The sequence below is a fragment of the Marmota flaviventris genome, chromosome 2 (assembly GCF_047511675.1).
Source record: "Marmota flaviventris isolate mMarFla1 chromosome 2, mMarFla1.hap1, whole genome shotgun sequence".
In the NCBI taxonomy this organism is placed as follows: domain Eukaryota; kingdom Metazoa; phylum Chordata; class Mammalia; order Rodentia; family Sciuridae; genus Marmota; species Marmota flaviventris.
The window spans coordinates 74,994,739-75,011,467 of NC_092499.1; the positions used below are offsets into that span (position 1 = coordinate 74,994,739).

Genomic DNA, 16,729 nt, shown 5'->3' on the forward strand with positions numbered 1-16,729 from the left:
ACAGGTTAGGCTCTCATTAACTTAAAAATACATTTAAATTGTATCTCAGTATAAAAAGTAACATGGAACTTTACATATCTTATTGATAACAAGTCCAGTTATAGAACACAAATGATAAATAAATCTCCAACATGTTTTTCTTTTAAGCCTAAAATTACCATACAACTTTAGAACACCAGCTTGATATAATGCTCTTTTGAAGCTTCTACCTTACAGACTTGTATACCTGGAAGATATGAACACATTAATAGCACCATAATTACATTGATGTTTTTATATTAACCAAGTTTAGCTTTTAAAGAAATAACATAGCACAATTCTCTAAAACAACAGCATTTGTTTAACCAGCTGTTTAATTTCTTTAAGATTACTTCCTCAAAAACTTACACTTATAACCAACTTACACAGACCTTCTTTATCACTTACTTAAACCCTCCTAATTACTTAATCACATAGACTCTCTTATCCAGAAACATATTTTCCCTCTATTAAATCCATACCTAGAACCTTCTAGTTTCTCTTTTCCATCTGTTAACCTCCTTCTGTTCACCTTTTGAAACAATACCTGTAAGGTTAATTTTAAAGTCATCTTTACTTTTGTCTATTTACCAAATTTAAATTGAGCCATTTGAATCACGTGAATCAAAGATATTTGGGTCCATTTTTTTAAATTTTTCATGAGCGCTCTTCATCTGTCAATTGTCATATCACTGCATGATATATGGACATACACATACAGACATACAGACACACAACACATAACACAAGTGTGCACACATACACAAGGCCTTGTAGCTGTTTTTTAGATGAAATCTCCATTGCAGTGTTTAAAAACTCCACAGTTGATCAAAAATAGAACTGATCAGAAAACACCAACCCGTCTGCAGGATCAAAATCATGAGCTCAAAAAAATACAGAATCTAAGAAAAAACAAGAGTCCTAAAAAAGATGACTGGCCAGTAATTAGTAAATACCATACAATTTATTTTTTGGTTTGGTCTAATTTGAGTTCAGGTAAAAAGACACTTTTATTTTTTTAAATCTTACACACTGAGAGGAACAGATACCAAATCATAATTTACTATCCTTGTCCAAATTAATGCACTGGTACACCTAGTGAAATCTTTTCAGGCTACCCAGTTCAAAATTGATGAAAAAATAAAACTAAATGATTGGGAGTTACTTGCCAACTTGGAAGTAGAGTTCTTTAATTTTCTATCCTAAGTATTTAAGTTTTCTAGCATGAACTATCTGAAATCTCAAACTAAACAATTACTTAAACCCAACTCTTAACTGCAAGATTGTGCAATGTTTTAGAAACCCATTTAGATACCAGATTGTTACAATAAAAAATCATCTTTTAGATACACATTTAACCAAGGTCATCCCCAAGAAACAATCCATAATATCAACACATTCCTACATTTATTGTCCCCTTTTTTTAAGTAGACAGAGGTGGACTAATCCTTAAAGTGCAGGTAAGGAAGAGGGAGTTCCCCAAAGCAAAATCGCTTTGGCAGCTGCTGGGAGTCCCTTAGCCCCACCTTTTACTTACAGGATTAGTTCCTCTGGTTTGGTTTGACCCCAGGCACCAGGCATTTTCCACATCTCCTAACTTTTCAGTAGTCAGCTCCCCAAAAGTTCATCCTCTGCTTGCAGTTGTTTTGAGTGCTAGGCTTCCCCAAGAAGGCAGAGTGGGGACTCCTCTAAAGTCCCCTCTGGGGTGCCAAAATTTATGACTGAAAGTTTGGTTCCCATCCCCAAAGCCAATTAATGCCAATTTAATAATGAGGACAGGGTTTTGAGAAAAGTTAAATCGAGATATCAAAGTTCTTAGATCCCCAGCACACATCTCCCTCTGCAGTGGGTGCACTCAAGCCAACTACGGGAAGAAAAGGAAACACTGCTTCCCTGATCTCGCTTAACAAGGGGCAGTAAAGTTTGTCAAAGTTCTTTTTAACTTCCCTTACGGTACTTGTTGACTATCTGTCTCGTGCCAGTATTTTGCCTTAGATGGAGTTTACCACCCGCTTTGGGCTGCATTCCCAAGCAATCCGGCTCCGGGAAGACCCGCTCGCTCCCTTGGCCCCAGGATTTGGCGATTGCTGCGGCTGGAGGGCTGTAACACTCGGGGGGGTTTGGGACCCGGTTTCCCTCCACCCCCCGGGAGGGAGGGAGAGGGCTGGGCGCCCCCAAGCCACCTTCCCCGCCAGGCCTTCCCAGCCTTCTTGGAGCCGTGGTGGAAATGCGCCCGGTGGCGGCCGGTTGCTGGCGGGAGGGGGGCAGTCCCCTGCCGACCCCACTTCCGACCCCGCCCGCCCACCCCCGTGCCCGCCGGAGTGCCCCCCCCTCCGGAGAGGGGAGAGGGCGACAGGGCGGAGAGGACGGACGGGTGGAGGGGGCGGGAAATATCCGCTGGACCGCTGGCTCGGCGGGACCACACCGCCGGGTTGAATCCTCCGGGCAGACTGCGCGGACCCCACCCATTTACCTCTTCATGGTTTCACGCCCTTTTTAACTCTTTCTTTAAAGTTCTTTAAAACACAGCTAAAAGGCGTGTAAAAGGTGAGAACAGAAAAGCTGGCGGTTTTATTAGCTAAAGTTGACTCAGGGAGAATGGAGGGAAGAGGGGGAGGAGCAGAAGGTTTGAGTGATAGGATCATGGGGGAAGGGGTCGGAGTGGGGGCAGGGACCAGGAAAGGCTTCAGGGACAGAGGCGTGGAATGGCTTTGTCCCATAATGGGAGTTACTCAGAGACAGGGACAATACAAACACAACACAGACAAGGACAAACAGTAAACGTTTAACCTGATGGGTTGGCAGCAGAGTCACTGAATCACACCTGAACACCTGATGAGGGCACCTCCGTCCCTCCGTTTCCTGAGTCCTCCAAGGCGTCCTTTGGGGACGTGGCCTGTGGCTTCAGGTCACGTCTGTCCACCACCGCCGGGGGGAGCTCACGCTCTCCGCCGGGAGCCACTCTGCCAACCCTTAAACCGAACCTGACCTGAGCGATCGCAAGAAAAAGGAAAAAGGCACCTTACTTACCCCTAGAGGAGTCCGTTGGGGTCTCCTTGTCCGGCGCTGCGCCATTCCCGGCCAATGCACCAAATGTAAGGGTCCGGCGAACGACGGAGGAAGAGACCACCAAGAGACTGACTCATGCAACCGCAAAAGGGGTTTATTGAAGAATCCAGCGCGCTGGGGCTCCGTGCTCACTCAACAAGGGAGAGTGGCCCAGAGCCCCAAGCAGGGGTTGAGCAGTGCTTAAGTACACTTTTTGGGGAGGGCGGGGGCTTTGCATACATCAGAGCAAATCATCATGAGGCACGGGAAAATCGAACAACAATTCTTTTTTTTTTTTTTTTAAATTTTATTTATTTATTTTTTGTATGTGGTGCCAAGGATCGAACCCAGTGCCTCACACATGCGAGGCAAGTGCTCTACCACTGAGCCACAGCCCTGGCCCCTGGAGTGCTGATTTTTTAAAATTTATTTTTAAATTTTAATTTGTTGTATATGACAGCAGAATGCATTACAATTCATACTACACATATAGAGCACAATGTTTCATATCTCTGGTTGTACATAAAGTACAGTCACATCATTTGTGTCTTCGTACATGTACTTAGGTAATGATGTCCATCTCATTCCACTGTCTTTCCTGCCCCCACTCCCCCTCCCTTCCCTTTTTTCCCTTCCCCTCCCTCCCCTTTGCTGAATCTAGAGTTCATCTAATCCTCCCATGCCCCCCTTAACCCCATTATGAATTAGCATCCTTAAATCAGAGAACACATTCGATATTTGACTTTTTGGGATTGGCTAACTTCACTTAACATTATATTCTCCAACTCCATCCATTTATCTGCAAATGCCATGATTTTATTATCTTTTAATGCTGAGTAATATTCCATTGTGTATATATACCACATTTTCTTTATCCATTTATCTAGGTTGGTTCCACAGTTTAGCTATTGTGAGTTGTGCTGCTATAAATGGAGCACTGATTTTTAAGTCACCATTGAAGTATCATGATGTTAAGGGAAAAAATAATAAACAGAATGTAAAAAATGTACCTTTGGTGCATTGTTCAAAGATCAGTCCTGATTCAAGATATTTTTATCAGGTAGATCCCCTTTTATTGGATAACTATCTTCAAATTGACTTTATTTTTTTTAATTTTTTATTGTTGGTTATTCAAAACATTACATAGTTCTTGATATATCATATTTCACCCTTTGATTCAAGTGGGTTATGAGGTCCCATTTTTACCCCATATACAGATTGCAGAATCACATCAGTTACACATCCATTGATTTACATATAGCCATACTAGTGTCTGCTGTGTTCTGCTGCCTTTCCTATCCTCTACTATCCCCCCTCCCCTCCCCTCCCCTCCCCTCTTCTCTCTCTGCCCCCTCTACTGTCATTCATTTCTCCTCCTTGTATTATTTTTCCCTTTCCCCTCACTTCCTCTTGTATGTACTTTTGTATAACCCTGAGGGTCTCCTTCCATTTCCATGCAATTTCCCTTCTCTCTCCCTTTCCCTCCCACCTCTCATCCCTGTTTAATGTTAATCTTCTTCTCATGCTCTTCGACCCTACTCTGTTCTTAGTTACTCTCCTTATATCAAAGAAGACATTTGGCATTTGTTTTTTAGGGATTGGCTAGCTTCACTTAGCATAATCTGCTCTAATGCCATCCATTTCCCTGCAAATTCTATGATTTTGTCATTTTTTAATGCAGAGTAATACTCCATTGTGTATAAATGCCACATTTTTTTTATCCATTCGTCTATTGAAGGGCATCTAGGTTGGTTCCACAGTCTTGCTATTGTGAATTGTGCTGCTATGAACATCGATGTAGCAGTGTCCCTGTAGCATGCTCTTTTTAGGTCTTTAGGGAATAGACCGAGAAGGGGAATAGCTGGGTCAAATGGTGGCTCCATTCCCAGCTTTCCAAGAAATCTCCATACTGCTTTCCAAATTGGCTGCACCAATTTGCAGTCCCACCAGCAATGTACAAGTGTACCCTTTTCCCCACATCCTCGCCAGCACTTGTTGTTGTTTGACTTCATAATGGCTGCCAATCTTACTGGAGTGAGATGGTATCTTAGGGTGGTTTTGATTTGCATTTCTCTGACTGCTAGAGATGGTGAGCATTTTTTCATGTACTTGTTGATTGATTGTATGTCCTCCTCTGAGAAGTGTCTGTTCAGGTCCTTGGCCCATTTGTTGATTGGGTTGTTTGTTATTTTATTGTCTAATTTTTTGAGTTCTTTGTATACTCTGGATATTAGGGCTCTATCTGAAGTGTGAGGAGTAAAGATTTGTTCCCAGGATGTAGGCTCCCTATTTACCTCTCTTATTGTTTCTTTTGCTGAGAAAAAACTTTTTAGTTTGAGTAAGTCCCATTTGTTGATTCTAGTTATTAACTTTTGTGCTATGGGCGTCCTATTGATGAATTTGGAGCCCGACCCCACAGTATGTAGATCGTAGCCAACTTTTTCTTCTATCAGACGGCGTGTCTCTGATTTGATATCAAGCTCCTTGATCCATTTTGAATTAACTTTTGTGCATGGTGAGAGAAAGGGATTCAGTTTCATTTTGTTGCATATGGATTTCCAGTTTTCCCAGCACCATTTGTTGAAGATGCTATCCTTCCTCCATTGCATGCTTTTAGCCCCTTTATCAAATATAAGATAGTTGTAGTTTTGTGGATTGGTTTCTGTGTCCTCTATTCTGTACCATTGGTCCACCCGCCTGTTTTGGTACCAGTACCATGCTGTTTTTGTTACTATTGCTCTGTAGTATAGTGTGAAGTCTGGTATCGCTATACCGCCTGATTCACACTTCCTGCTTAGCATTGTTTTTGCTATTCTGGGTCTTTTATTTTTCCATATGAATTTCATGATTGCTTTCTCTATTTCTACAAGAAATGCCGTTGGGATTTTAATTGGCATTGCATTAAACCTATAGAGAACTTTTGGTAATATCGCCATTTTGATGATGTTAGTTCTGCCTATCCATGAACAGGGTATATTTTTCCATCTTCTAAGATCTTCTTCTATTTCTCTCTTTAGGGTTCTGTAGTTTTCATTGTATAAGTCTTTCACCTCTTTTGTTAGGTTGATTCCCAAGTATTTTTTTTGAAGATATTGTGAATGGTGTGGTTGTCCTCATTTCCATTTCAGAGGATTTGTCGCTGATATACAGGAATGCCTTTGATTTATGCGTGTTGATTTTATATCCTGCCACTTTGCTGAATTCATTTATTAGCTCTAATAGTTTCTTTGTAGACCCTTTTGGGTCTGCTAGGTATAGAATCATGTCATCAGCAAATAGTGATAATTTAAGTTCTTCTTTTCCTATTTTTATGCCTTTAATTTCTTTTGTCTGTCTAATTGCTCTGGCCAGTGTTTCGAGAACTATGTTGAACAGAAGTGGTGAGAGAGGGCATCCCTGTCTTGTTCCAGATTTTAGAGGGAATGCCTTCAATTTTTCTCCATTCAGAATGATGCTAGCCTGAGGCTTAGCATAGATTGCTTTTACAATATTGAGGTATGTTCCTGTTATCCCTAGTTTTTCTAGAGTTTTGAACATAAAGGGATGCTGTACTTTGTCGAATGCTTTTTCCGCATCTATTGAGATGATCATATGGTTCTTATTTTTAAGTCTATTGATGTGGTGAATAACATTTATTGATTTCCGTATATTGAACCAGCCTTGCATCCCAGGGATGAATCCTACTTGATCATGGTGCACAATTTTTTTGATATGTTTTTGTATCCGATTTGCCAGAATTTTATTGAGGATTTTTGCATCTAGGTACATTAGAGATATTGGTCTGTAGTTTTCTTTCTTTGAAGTGTCGTTGTCTGGTTTAGGTATCAGGGTGATGTTGGCCTCGTAGAATGAATTTGGGAGTTCTCCCTCTTTTTCTATTTCCTGAAGTAGCTTGAAAAGTATTGGTATTAGTTCCTCTTTAAAGGTTTTGTAAAACTCTGCTGTATACCCATCTGGTCCTGGGCTTTTCTTAGTTGGTAGTCTTTTGATGGTTTCTTCTATTTCCTTAATTGATATTGGTCTGTTTAGGTTGTCTATATCTTCCTGACTCAATCTGGGCAGATCATATGACTTAAGAAATTTATCTATGCCTTCACTATCTTCTAATTTATTGGAGTATAAGGATTCAAAATAATTTTTGATTATCTTCTGTATTTCTGAAGTGTCTGTTGTGATATTGCCTTTTTCATCCTGTATGCTAGTAATTTGAGTTCTCTCTCTTCTTCTCTTTGCTAGCATGGCTAAAGGTCTGTCGATTTTGTTTATTTTTTCAAAGAACCAACTTTTAGTTTTGTCAATTTTTTCAATTGTTTCTTTTGTTTCGATTTCATTAATTTCAGCTCTGATTTTCATTATTTCTTGCCTTCTACTTCTTTTGCTGTTGTTTTGCTCTTCTTTTTCAAGGATTTTGAGATGAAGTATGAGATCATTTATTTGTTGGTTTTTTCTTTTTTTAAGGAATGAACTCCAAGCAATGAATTTTCCTCTTAGAACTGCTTTCAATGTGTCCCATAGATTCCAATATGTTGTGTCTGTGTTTTCATTTATCTCTAAGAATTTTTTAATTTCCTCCTTGATGTCTTCTATAACCCATTGATCATTCAGTAACCTATTGTTCATTCTCCAAGTGATGTATGCTTTTTCCTTCCTTCTTTTATCATTGATTTTCAGTTTCATTCCATTATGATCAGATAAGATGCATGGTATTATCTCTACTCCTTTATATTGTCTAAGAGTTGCCCTGTGACATAATATGTGATCTATTTTTGAGAAGGATCCATGTGCTGCTGAGAAAAAAAGTGTAACTGCTTGATGTTGGGTAGTATATTCTATATATGTCAATTAAGTCTAGGTTATTAATTGTGTTATTGAGTTCTATAGTTTCCTTATTCAACTTTTGTTTGGAAGATCTGTCCTTTGGTGAGAGAGGTGTGTTGAAGTCTCCCATGATTATTGTATGGTGGTCTATTAGACTCTTGAACTTGAGAAGAGTTTGTTTGATGAACATAGCTGCACCATTGTTAGGGGCATATATATTTATGATTGTTATGTCTTGTTGGTGTATGGTTCCCTTGAGCAGTATGTAGTGTCCCTCTTTATCCCTTTTGATTAACTTTGGCTTGAAATCTATTTTATTTGATATGAGTATGGACACACCTGCTTGTTTCCGAAGTCCATATGAGTGATATGATTTTTCCCAACCTTTCACCTTCAGCCTATGTATGTCTTTTCCTATCAAATGCGTCTCCTGTAGGCAGCATATTGTTGGGTCTTGTTTTGTGATCCATTCTACTAGCCTGTGTCTCTTAATTGGTGAGTTTAAGCCATTAACATTTAGGGTTATTATTGAGATATGGGTTGTTCTTCCAGCCATATTTGTTTATTTCTGTTACTAAACATGGTTTGTTTTCCTCTTTGATTATTTTCCCCCCTTTACTGTCCTACCTCCCACTGTTGGTTTTCATTGTTATTTTCCATTTCCTCCTCCTGTAATGTTTTGCCGAAGATGTTTTGAAGAGATCGTTTTCTAGCTGCAAATTCTTTTAACTTTTGTTTATCGTGGAAGGTTTTAATTTCATCTTCCATCCTGAACCTTAATTTCGCTGGATACACAATTCTTGGTTGGAACCCATTTTCTTTCAGTGTTTGAAATATGTTATTCCAGGATCTTCTAGCTTTCAGAGTCTGTGTTGAAAGATCAGCTGTTATCCTGATTGGCTTACCCCTAAATGTAATCTGCTTCCTTTCTCTTGTAGCTTTTAAAATTCTCTCCTTATTCTGTATGTTGGGCATCTTCATTATAATGTGTCTAGGTGTGGATCTCTTATTATTTTGCACATTCGGCATCCTGTAGGCTTCTAGGATTTGGGATTCTGTCTCATTCTTCAAGTCTGGGAAGTTTTCTCGTATTATTTCATTGAATAGACTGCTCATTCCTTTGGTTGGGAGCTCTGTACCTTCCTGTATCCCAATGACTCTTAAGTTTGGTCTCTTAATGTTATCCCATATTTCTTGGATGTTCTGCTCATGGTTTCTTAACAGTCTTGCTGAGCTGTCTATGTTCTTTTCCAGTTGAAATACTTTGTCTTCATTGTCTGATGTTCTATCTTCTAAGTGTTCTACTCTGCTGGTAGTATTCTCCATTGAGTTTTTAAGTTGGTTTATTGCTTCCTGCATTTCTAGGATTTCTGTTTGTTTGCTTTTTATAACCTCTATCTCCCTGTATAGTTGATCTTTTGCTTCTTGAATTTGTTTATTTAATTCATTGTTGAAGTGATCTTTCATTGTCTGATTTTCCTGTCTGATGTCTTCCTTGAGACTCCAGATCATCTGAAGCATGTATATCCTGAATTCTTTATCTGACATTCCATCTGCTGTAGCTATTACCTCTTCTAACGTTGAGTTGACCTGCATTGCTTGTGGTCCTTTCTTTCCTTGTCTCTTCATACTGTTCGCGTTTCTTTCTGCTTGGTGAAACTTTGTGCTATTGAATTTTCCCCCTATATATTTATATTGGTCTTGTATAATTGCAAAGTCTCCCTCGCAGGCGCGGGCGGCGGCTCTGCCCCTCCTCCAATTGGGGCAATGTGCCTACCATGCCGGCAGGCCGCTGGGCCTGTTTTGCCGGTCGGTAGCAGGTCCGCCTACCTTGCAGGCGCGGGCGGCGGCTCTGTCCCTCTGCGGGCCGCTAGGCTTGTTTTGTTGGTGGTCGCAGTTCTGCCTACTTTGCAGGCGCAGGCAGCGGCACTGCCCCTCTGCAGGCCTCTGTGGCTCTTCTGCCAGTGGGTCGCAGGTCCGCCTACCTTGCAGGCGCGGGGGGGGGGCGGCTCTACCCTTCCGCAGGCCACTGGGCCTGTTCTGTTTGTCGGTTGCAGGTCTGGCCTGTTCTGTTGGTGGTCACAGTTCCGCCTACCTTGCAGGCGCGGGGGGGGGGGGCTCTGCCTCTCAGCAGGCCGCTGCTCCTGTTCTGCTGGTGGGTCGCAGGCCCGCCTACCTTGCAGGAGTGGTTGGCAGCTCTGCCCCTCCGCGGGCCACTGGGCCTTTTCTGTCAGTGGTCACAGTTCTGCCTACCTGGCAGGCGCGGGGGTGGGGTGGGGTAGGGGGTGGCTCTGCTCCTCAACAGGCCGCTGGGCCTGTTCTGTGGGTGGTCACAGTTCCATCTACCTTGCCGGCGCGGGGGGAGGGGGCGGCTCTGCCTCTCAGCAGGCCGCTGCTCCTGTTCTGCTGGTGGGTCGCAGGCCCACCTACCTTGCAGGAGTGGTTGGCAGCTCTGCCCCTCCGCGGGCCACTGGGCCTTTTCTGTCGGTGGTCACAGTTCTGCCTACCTGGCAGGCACGGGGGGTGGGGGGCGGCTCTGCTCCTCAGTAGGCTGCTGGGCCTGTTCTGTGGGTGGTCACAGTTCCATCTACCTTGCCAGCGCGGGGGGAGGGGGCGGCTCTGCCTCTCAGCAGGCCACTGCACCTGTTCTGCTGGTGGGTCGCAGGCCCGCCTACCTTGCCGGTGTGGTTGGCAGCTCTCAAACAACAATTCTTAAACATGATTAGTACATTCATTGGCGGGAACAGGTTGGGCGGGGGTGATAGGTTAGTCCTAGAAGGGGGGGTACATTCAAACTGATTGGCTTGGGCCCTGAGATGCCTACGTGCCAAGCTGCACAGGGTCCTAGGTTATTTAACAACTAAATGTCGGGGGGAATATCTACTGGGCAGTCCCGTGAATTGTCCTAACAGCTACAGGAATTTCAGGTTTTGAGTGTAGCATAGGAACTTAACAATACCTGGTCTTTTACATTTTAACTCAGGCTTTGCAGCTTAGAAGCTTTACAATGCCTGGTCTTTAACTTCAGTTTCTTTTATCCTTTCAATTCCAAAGAACTTTTGTTTAATCCTCTAAAAACTCTTTATTAAAGAGTCCTCAACAAATGTCCTTAAAGATTTACATGCTCAGATAGAAGCCATGTCCTCAGCAACTTTGTCATGGAAACAATATCTTAGGTCCTGGTTTTTGGTACTTCCTGGTGGAAAACATTGTTAGTCTTTGTCTTTGCCATCATACTCATTGGCATATTCCTGTGCTATGGCATTTATTGCTGCATCAATATGGTTCCAGTACTAATGAATTCTTGTTTCTCTTATAGACCATCCATCACTCAAATGGCCCTCCAGCCTATTACTTCTCAATCAGACTTCTATCATGGACCACTCGATAGACCCTATTTTTAAAGGGGGACTCCAAACTGCTTGCCCCACATCGTCCCTTTTCAGCCTGAAGAAGCCAGAAAGATCTTCTTCGCCCCCCTTCCTTACAGCAGTAAGGAGTTCCCAACTTAGAGGGGGGAATGAAGCCAGATTTAAAGTTAGGTAGTCAGTGTAGTTAGATAAATCGGGTCTAATATCGAGTGAAATCTAAAATGGAGACCATGAGGAGAATGACTCAGGGAAAACACAGGACAACTCATGGAATGTTAATGAAGTCCCGAAAAGGCCCTAGGCCAAAGTCCACCTCAAAGAAATGTTAATGAACAGCCCCCAGCAAAAAGGTGCTGACTCAGAAGTCCTTCCTGACCAGATTATGTCTTTGGCCCACCTGTGTCCCACCCCTCGGGCCTTCCAACCTACATTCCATCACCAAAACTATAAAAAGGGGAAACAACCGCACTTCCACGGATTCCACCTCTTGGGTCCCCTTCTTCCTCGGGAGAAGTCTTTTCTGCTCTCCTTTAATAAACTTCTAATTTCTACTCTGAAAAAAAAAAAAAGAAAAAGAGTCCTCAAAGTTCAGTACTATTACTGACAGGATGCAAACTGGCGGGTATTATTTGAACAGTGGAGTTAGAATATGACTTTTCCAAAAGGGCAAGTGATAGAGGAAGTTTCTTTAACAAGACTTATCTGACATATGCAATATGACTTGCAGGGGAGGATAGTTCATTCATGTCACATTCATAGTCACAAAATAGTCTCTTTTTGGGAAAGAAAATCCCTGATATTGGAAACCCAGGACACACAAGCTTTATTCCTACCACTGTCTATTCTGTTCTCCATCATTCTGTTTGTTCTTTGGATGAGTTTCTCATTCCCATTATCATGGATTCTAAGTTGCTTAAAAAAATCTGAGAGAAAACATGAATGAGTTATTAAGAAACTATTAACTACATTGTGGGCTGGGGGTATAGCTTGGTAGTAGAATACTTGCTGAGTATGTACAAGGTTCCAGGTTTAATCTCCAGCACTGGAAAAAAAGAATAGAAAGGTAAAAACTATTAACTATATTGTACATTTTCCTTGCATTAGTCCATGAATATTGTAGTTTCCACTTAGAAATGATAATAGCAAGTTAAGCGCTTGTGAACATTTCTACTGAGATCATTTTAGAATATCAATAAAAATGTCTTATTGTTGTGGCACTTGAACAATCCTAAGTTCTGTTGGGGGCCTGAGAACAGCCCAAGGTATTGGAAGACTGTTGCTAGGGCAGTCTGTCTGGTTGACTTTATTATAATGTAATTTTATATTTGTGTCAGTTGTTTTACTGCTGTGATTAAAAGACTTGACAAGAACAATTTCAGGGGAGGAAAAGTTTATTTGGGGGCTCACAGTTTCAGAGGTCTCAGTCCATAGATGGCGGGACTCCATTCCTTGGGGCCTGAGGCGAGGCTGAATATCAGGGAAGAAGAGTGTGGTAGAGGAAAGCAGCTCAAGACATCGCATCAGGAAGCAGAGAGGACTTCACTCACCAGACACAAAATATGTACCCAAATGCATATCCCCAGTGCCCACCTCCTCCATCCACACCCCATTTGCCTTCAGTTGCCACTCAGTTAATTCCCCTGAGTGGATCAATTCACTGTTAGGGCTCTCATAATCTAATCATTTTACTTCTGAATATTCTTGCATTGTCTCACACATGAGCTTTTGGGAGAAAAGTTTAAACCATAACACTTGGTGAATTACCTAAAATCTACAGTTTCAGCTTTCCTCATTTTGGCATTTAATTTCCAGGTCTGATCTAAGTGGATCACACTAACCAAATTTACAAAAGACTCATATCTGTCTGTCTATCTATCTATCTATCTCATGATCTCTTCAAAAGACAAACAATCCCTATTCTCACTGAGCTTGAGGGATAGAAGCAATTACTTGTGCTACTATTACTAACTCAAGTAAAAAAAGAGTTCTGGGAGGTATAGAGCAAGTGATTGGGCATGACCATTTGTAGATTATGAAAAATAATTTTTTAAAAGTTTATAATTTGGCCTTTTGTTTAGTTAAACATGTGTTTTCATACTGTAATAATTCTGTTTCTATCTCTATAATGGATTTGTACATTCTATAATCTTTTATAATTCACTTATCAGGTTTTTAGTCATTGGGTATAATCTACTTATCAGGTTCTCTAACTTCAAATTATATCTTTAACTTTCACTTTTTTCTACACTTATACAAGCTACTTCCAATTGTTGACATATTTTTTTAAATAAACTAATCTACATATCGCAGTATATATAAGGAGCTCTTTCAGCCTAGAATAGTTCTGTCTTTTCACTATGTGTTAATACCCATAGTCAAGGTTTTTATGTTGAGAGCCACGGCTGGTCAGAATGACGCCTGGCATTTGCCAAAGGGAATGTTTGAAAGGTGATGCCAGCGAACCATTGAGATGATGATTTGAGTTAAGCTGTATATAATTGCTGTGATGCTGGATTGATTGTATTGTATATTTGACCTTTACTGTAGGGCAATGGTGCGGCTCTTGCTGCCTTGGGTGCCCACTACTTTGGAGTTCTAGCGGGGATTCCCAGAGAGTTCCCATTGGTTGGGGAAGTGCCAGAGGAGGGATTTCCGGAGGAGGTATTTCCAGTTGGTGTGTGGTGTGTCCCAGGAGAACGCCACATACCTGGCGTTCATGAGAGTGCGGAGAATAAAAGACTTCCTGTTTTGAACTTACAAGTCTGTATGGCGGCTCAGTTATTTTGTGCTCAGCCAGACTGCAGCATTTTTGAATTTGTGGGTTCCTAGTACCCTCTACAAACTCATGTCAAAAACAAAATAGACCATTAGGAAGTTAATGTATGCTCTCTTCAAAGGTCTGTGCCTTTAGAATAAATAGCTCCCCATCAGTGGTATACAAGTTTATTATTATTATTATTATTATTATTATTATTTTAATGAAGTTGAATATTTTATTTCTTATTTTGTTGCAAGCTGCTGTTTCAGTGTATAAAAATAACACCAATGAATGCAGTACATTATAAAATTAAGACAGTATTGTTCTTCTGACACTGTACAACACACACTTTCCTCTATGTCCAGTTTTTTTCAAATGGAAGATCATTAAGTATATTGACCCAGATCCAGGGATGGATGTAAGCACGTTACAGTATTATATTAGGCTTATAACAAGATTATCCTTGAATTACATACTTTTTTATAAGTATTTTTACCACAGATAATTTCATGAATTCTGATATCAACCTAGTGCCTACTCTAAAAATCATAAGGAATTGTAAAAAAGATGCATATTGTGTTTATCGGCAGTCATTGGGAAGTTAAGGGGTATCTTCTTCCAGTAGCATTGTTAAGAGTAGTTTTTAAGTCTTCTATAAGACAACTGCTTGCAGTTATTGCACACTAGATTATTTAGGGTGCCATTTTCACTCCTCAATAGATTTTACATATTTCTCATATGCTTCTTCGCTCATTAGGTCATCTAGTTCTGAAGGGTCACTCAGTGTCATCTTTATCAGCCAACCATCTTCGCAACAAGATTTGTTCACAAGCCCTGGGTTTTCTGCAAGTGCCTCATTAATTTCAGTTACTTCTCCTGATAGAGGAGAATAGAGTTCATTGGCAGCTTTCACACTTTCCAAAGCACCAAACTCATCTTGTTTTTTCAATTTTGTTCCAACTTCAGGCAGATTACAATAAACAACATCTCCCAGAGCTTCCTGTGCAAAATTGCTGATTCCCACTGTTCCAATACCATTTTCTGTAGTTATCCATTCATGTTTCTCTGTGAATTTACACACGGAGAGCAGAGTTGGTCCGGTGCGCAGCGCCCGAACAGCGCCTGCCCTCACCCGCCAGGGCCCCTGTGGGCAGAGCACAACGGGCACAGGGGCGGCTCGCAGGCTGCGGGCCGCAGCTAGTGCGCTCCGGACTGCTCGCAGAGCCATATTCGCAAGGGTACAGAGGGTCGCCTGCGGCGCCTCTCCAAGTTTATTATTATTCATTATTCATAATAGCCAAGAAGTAGAAACACCCCAAATATCCACAAACAGATAAATGGATAAACAAAATGTGATATGTACATGCAATGGAATATTATTCAAGTTCTGATACAAGCTACAACATGAATGAACCTTGAAGATAAAGGTTAAGTGAAAATAAGCCAGAGACAAAAAGGCAAACATATGATTTTACTTACATGAGGTACTAAAGCATAAGAAACAAAATCAAGAATCAATAAATGGGATAGTATCAAACTAAAAAGCTTCTTCATAGCAAAGGAAACAATCAAGAATGTGAAGAAAGATCCTACAGAATGGGAGAAAATCTTTGCCACCTGCACTTCAGGTACAGCATTAATCTCCAGGATATATAAAGAACTAAAAGTACTTAACACCAAAAACAAACAAACAAAAACAAAACCCTACAAATAACTGAATCAATAAATGGGCAATGGAACTGAACAGACACTTCACAGAAGAAGAAATATAATCAATCAACAAACATGAAAAAAATGTTCAACATCACTAGCAATTAAGAGAAATGCAAATTAAAACTATACTGAGATTTTTATCTCAATCCAGTCAGAATGGCAAGAATACAAATAACAATATGTGCAGGGAACAGGCACATTCATACATTGCTGGTGGGACTGCAAATTGGTGTAGCCACTCTGGAAAGCAGTATAGAGATTCCTCAGAAAACTTGAAATAGAACCACCATTTAATCCATTGATCCCACACTTTGGTATATACCCAAATGACTTAAAATCTTTATTCTACAGTGATACAGCCACATCAATGTTTATAGCAGCTGAATTTAATATAATAGCTAAGCTATGGAACCAGTCTAGGTGCCCTTCAGCAGATGAATGAATAAAGAAACTGTGGTACATATACACAATGGAATAGTATTCACCCATAAAGAAGAATGAAATTATGGCATTTATTAGTAAATGGATGGAACTGGAGACTATCATGCTAAATGAAATAAGCCAATCTCAAAAAAATCAAAGGCTGAATGTTCTCTCTCATATGTATATGCTGACTCTCAATAAGCACTGGGAAAGAAGCAATGGAAGTTCACCAGATTAAACAGGGGGGAGTGGAGGCAAAAGAGTGGGTATCAGAATGAGAAAGACAGTAGAATTATCAGACATAAGATTCCTATGTTCATATATGAATACATGACCAGTGTAACTCCACATCATGTACCACCACAAAAAAGGGAAGCTATACCCCATGTATGATATGTCAAAATACGGTCTACAGTCACATATAACTAAAATGAATAAAAAAAAATTTAAAGAAAGCTATTTCAAGTCATACCTACAAGATGATATTTATTGTCCTTAATATGGAAGAGGCTCTTAAAATTCACCATTTGCCTAACTGGCCATCCTGACTCCAGAGTTCAGAGATAATTCCCAAGACATC

At 40.8% G+C, this 16,729-nt stretch overlaps 1 protein-coding gene across 1 annotated transcript; it reads right to left on the reverse strand.

Annotated features, from left to right (window-relative positions):
- Positions 1-14,301: 14,301 nt before the first annotated feature.
- LOC114088188 (glycine cleavage system H protein, mitochondrial-like) lies at positions 14,302-15,241 on the reverse strand. The gene has a single exon (XM_027929771.2). The coding sequence runs from the start codon at positions 15,239-15,241 to the stop codon at positions 14,720-14,722; it is 522 nt and encodes a 173-aa protein (XP_027785572.2). The 3' UTR covers positions 14,302-14,719.
- Positions 15,242-16,729: the final 1,488 nt, after the last annotated feature.

What these genes read in the sequence shown, in the direction of transcription:
- LOC114088188 (XM_027929771.2), bottom strand. Translation starts at nt 15,241, where the DNA reads ATGGCTCTGCGAGCAGTCCGGAGCGCACTAGCTGCGGCCCGCAGCCTG.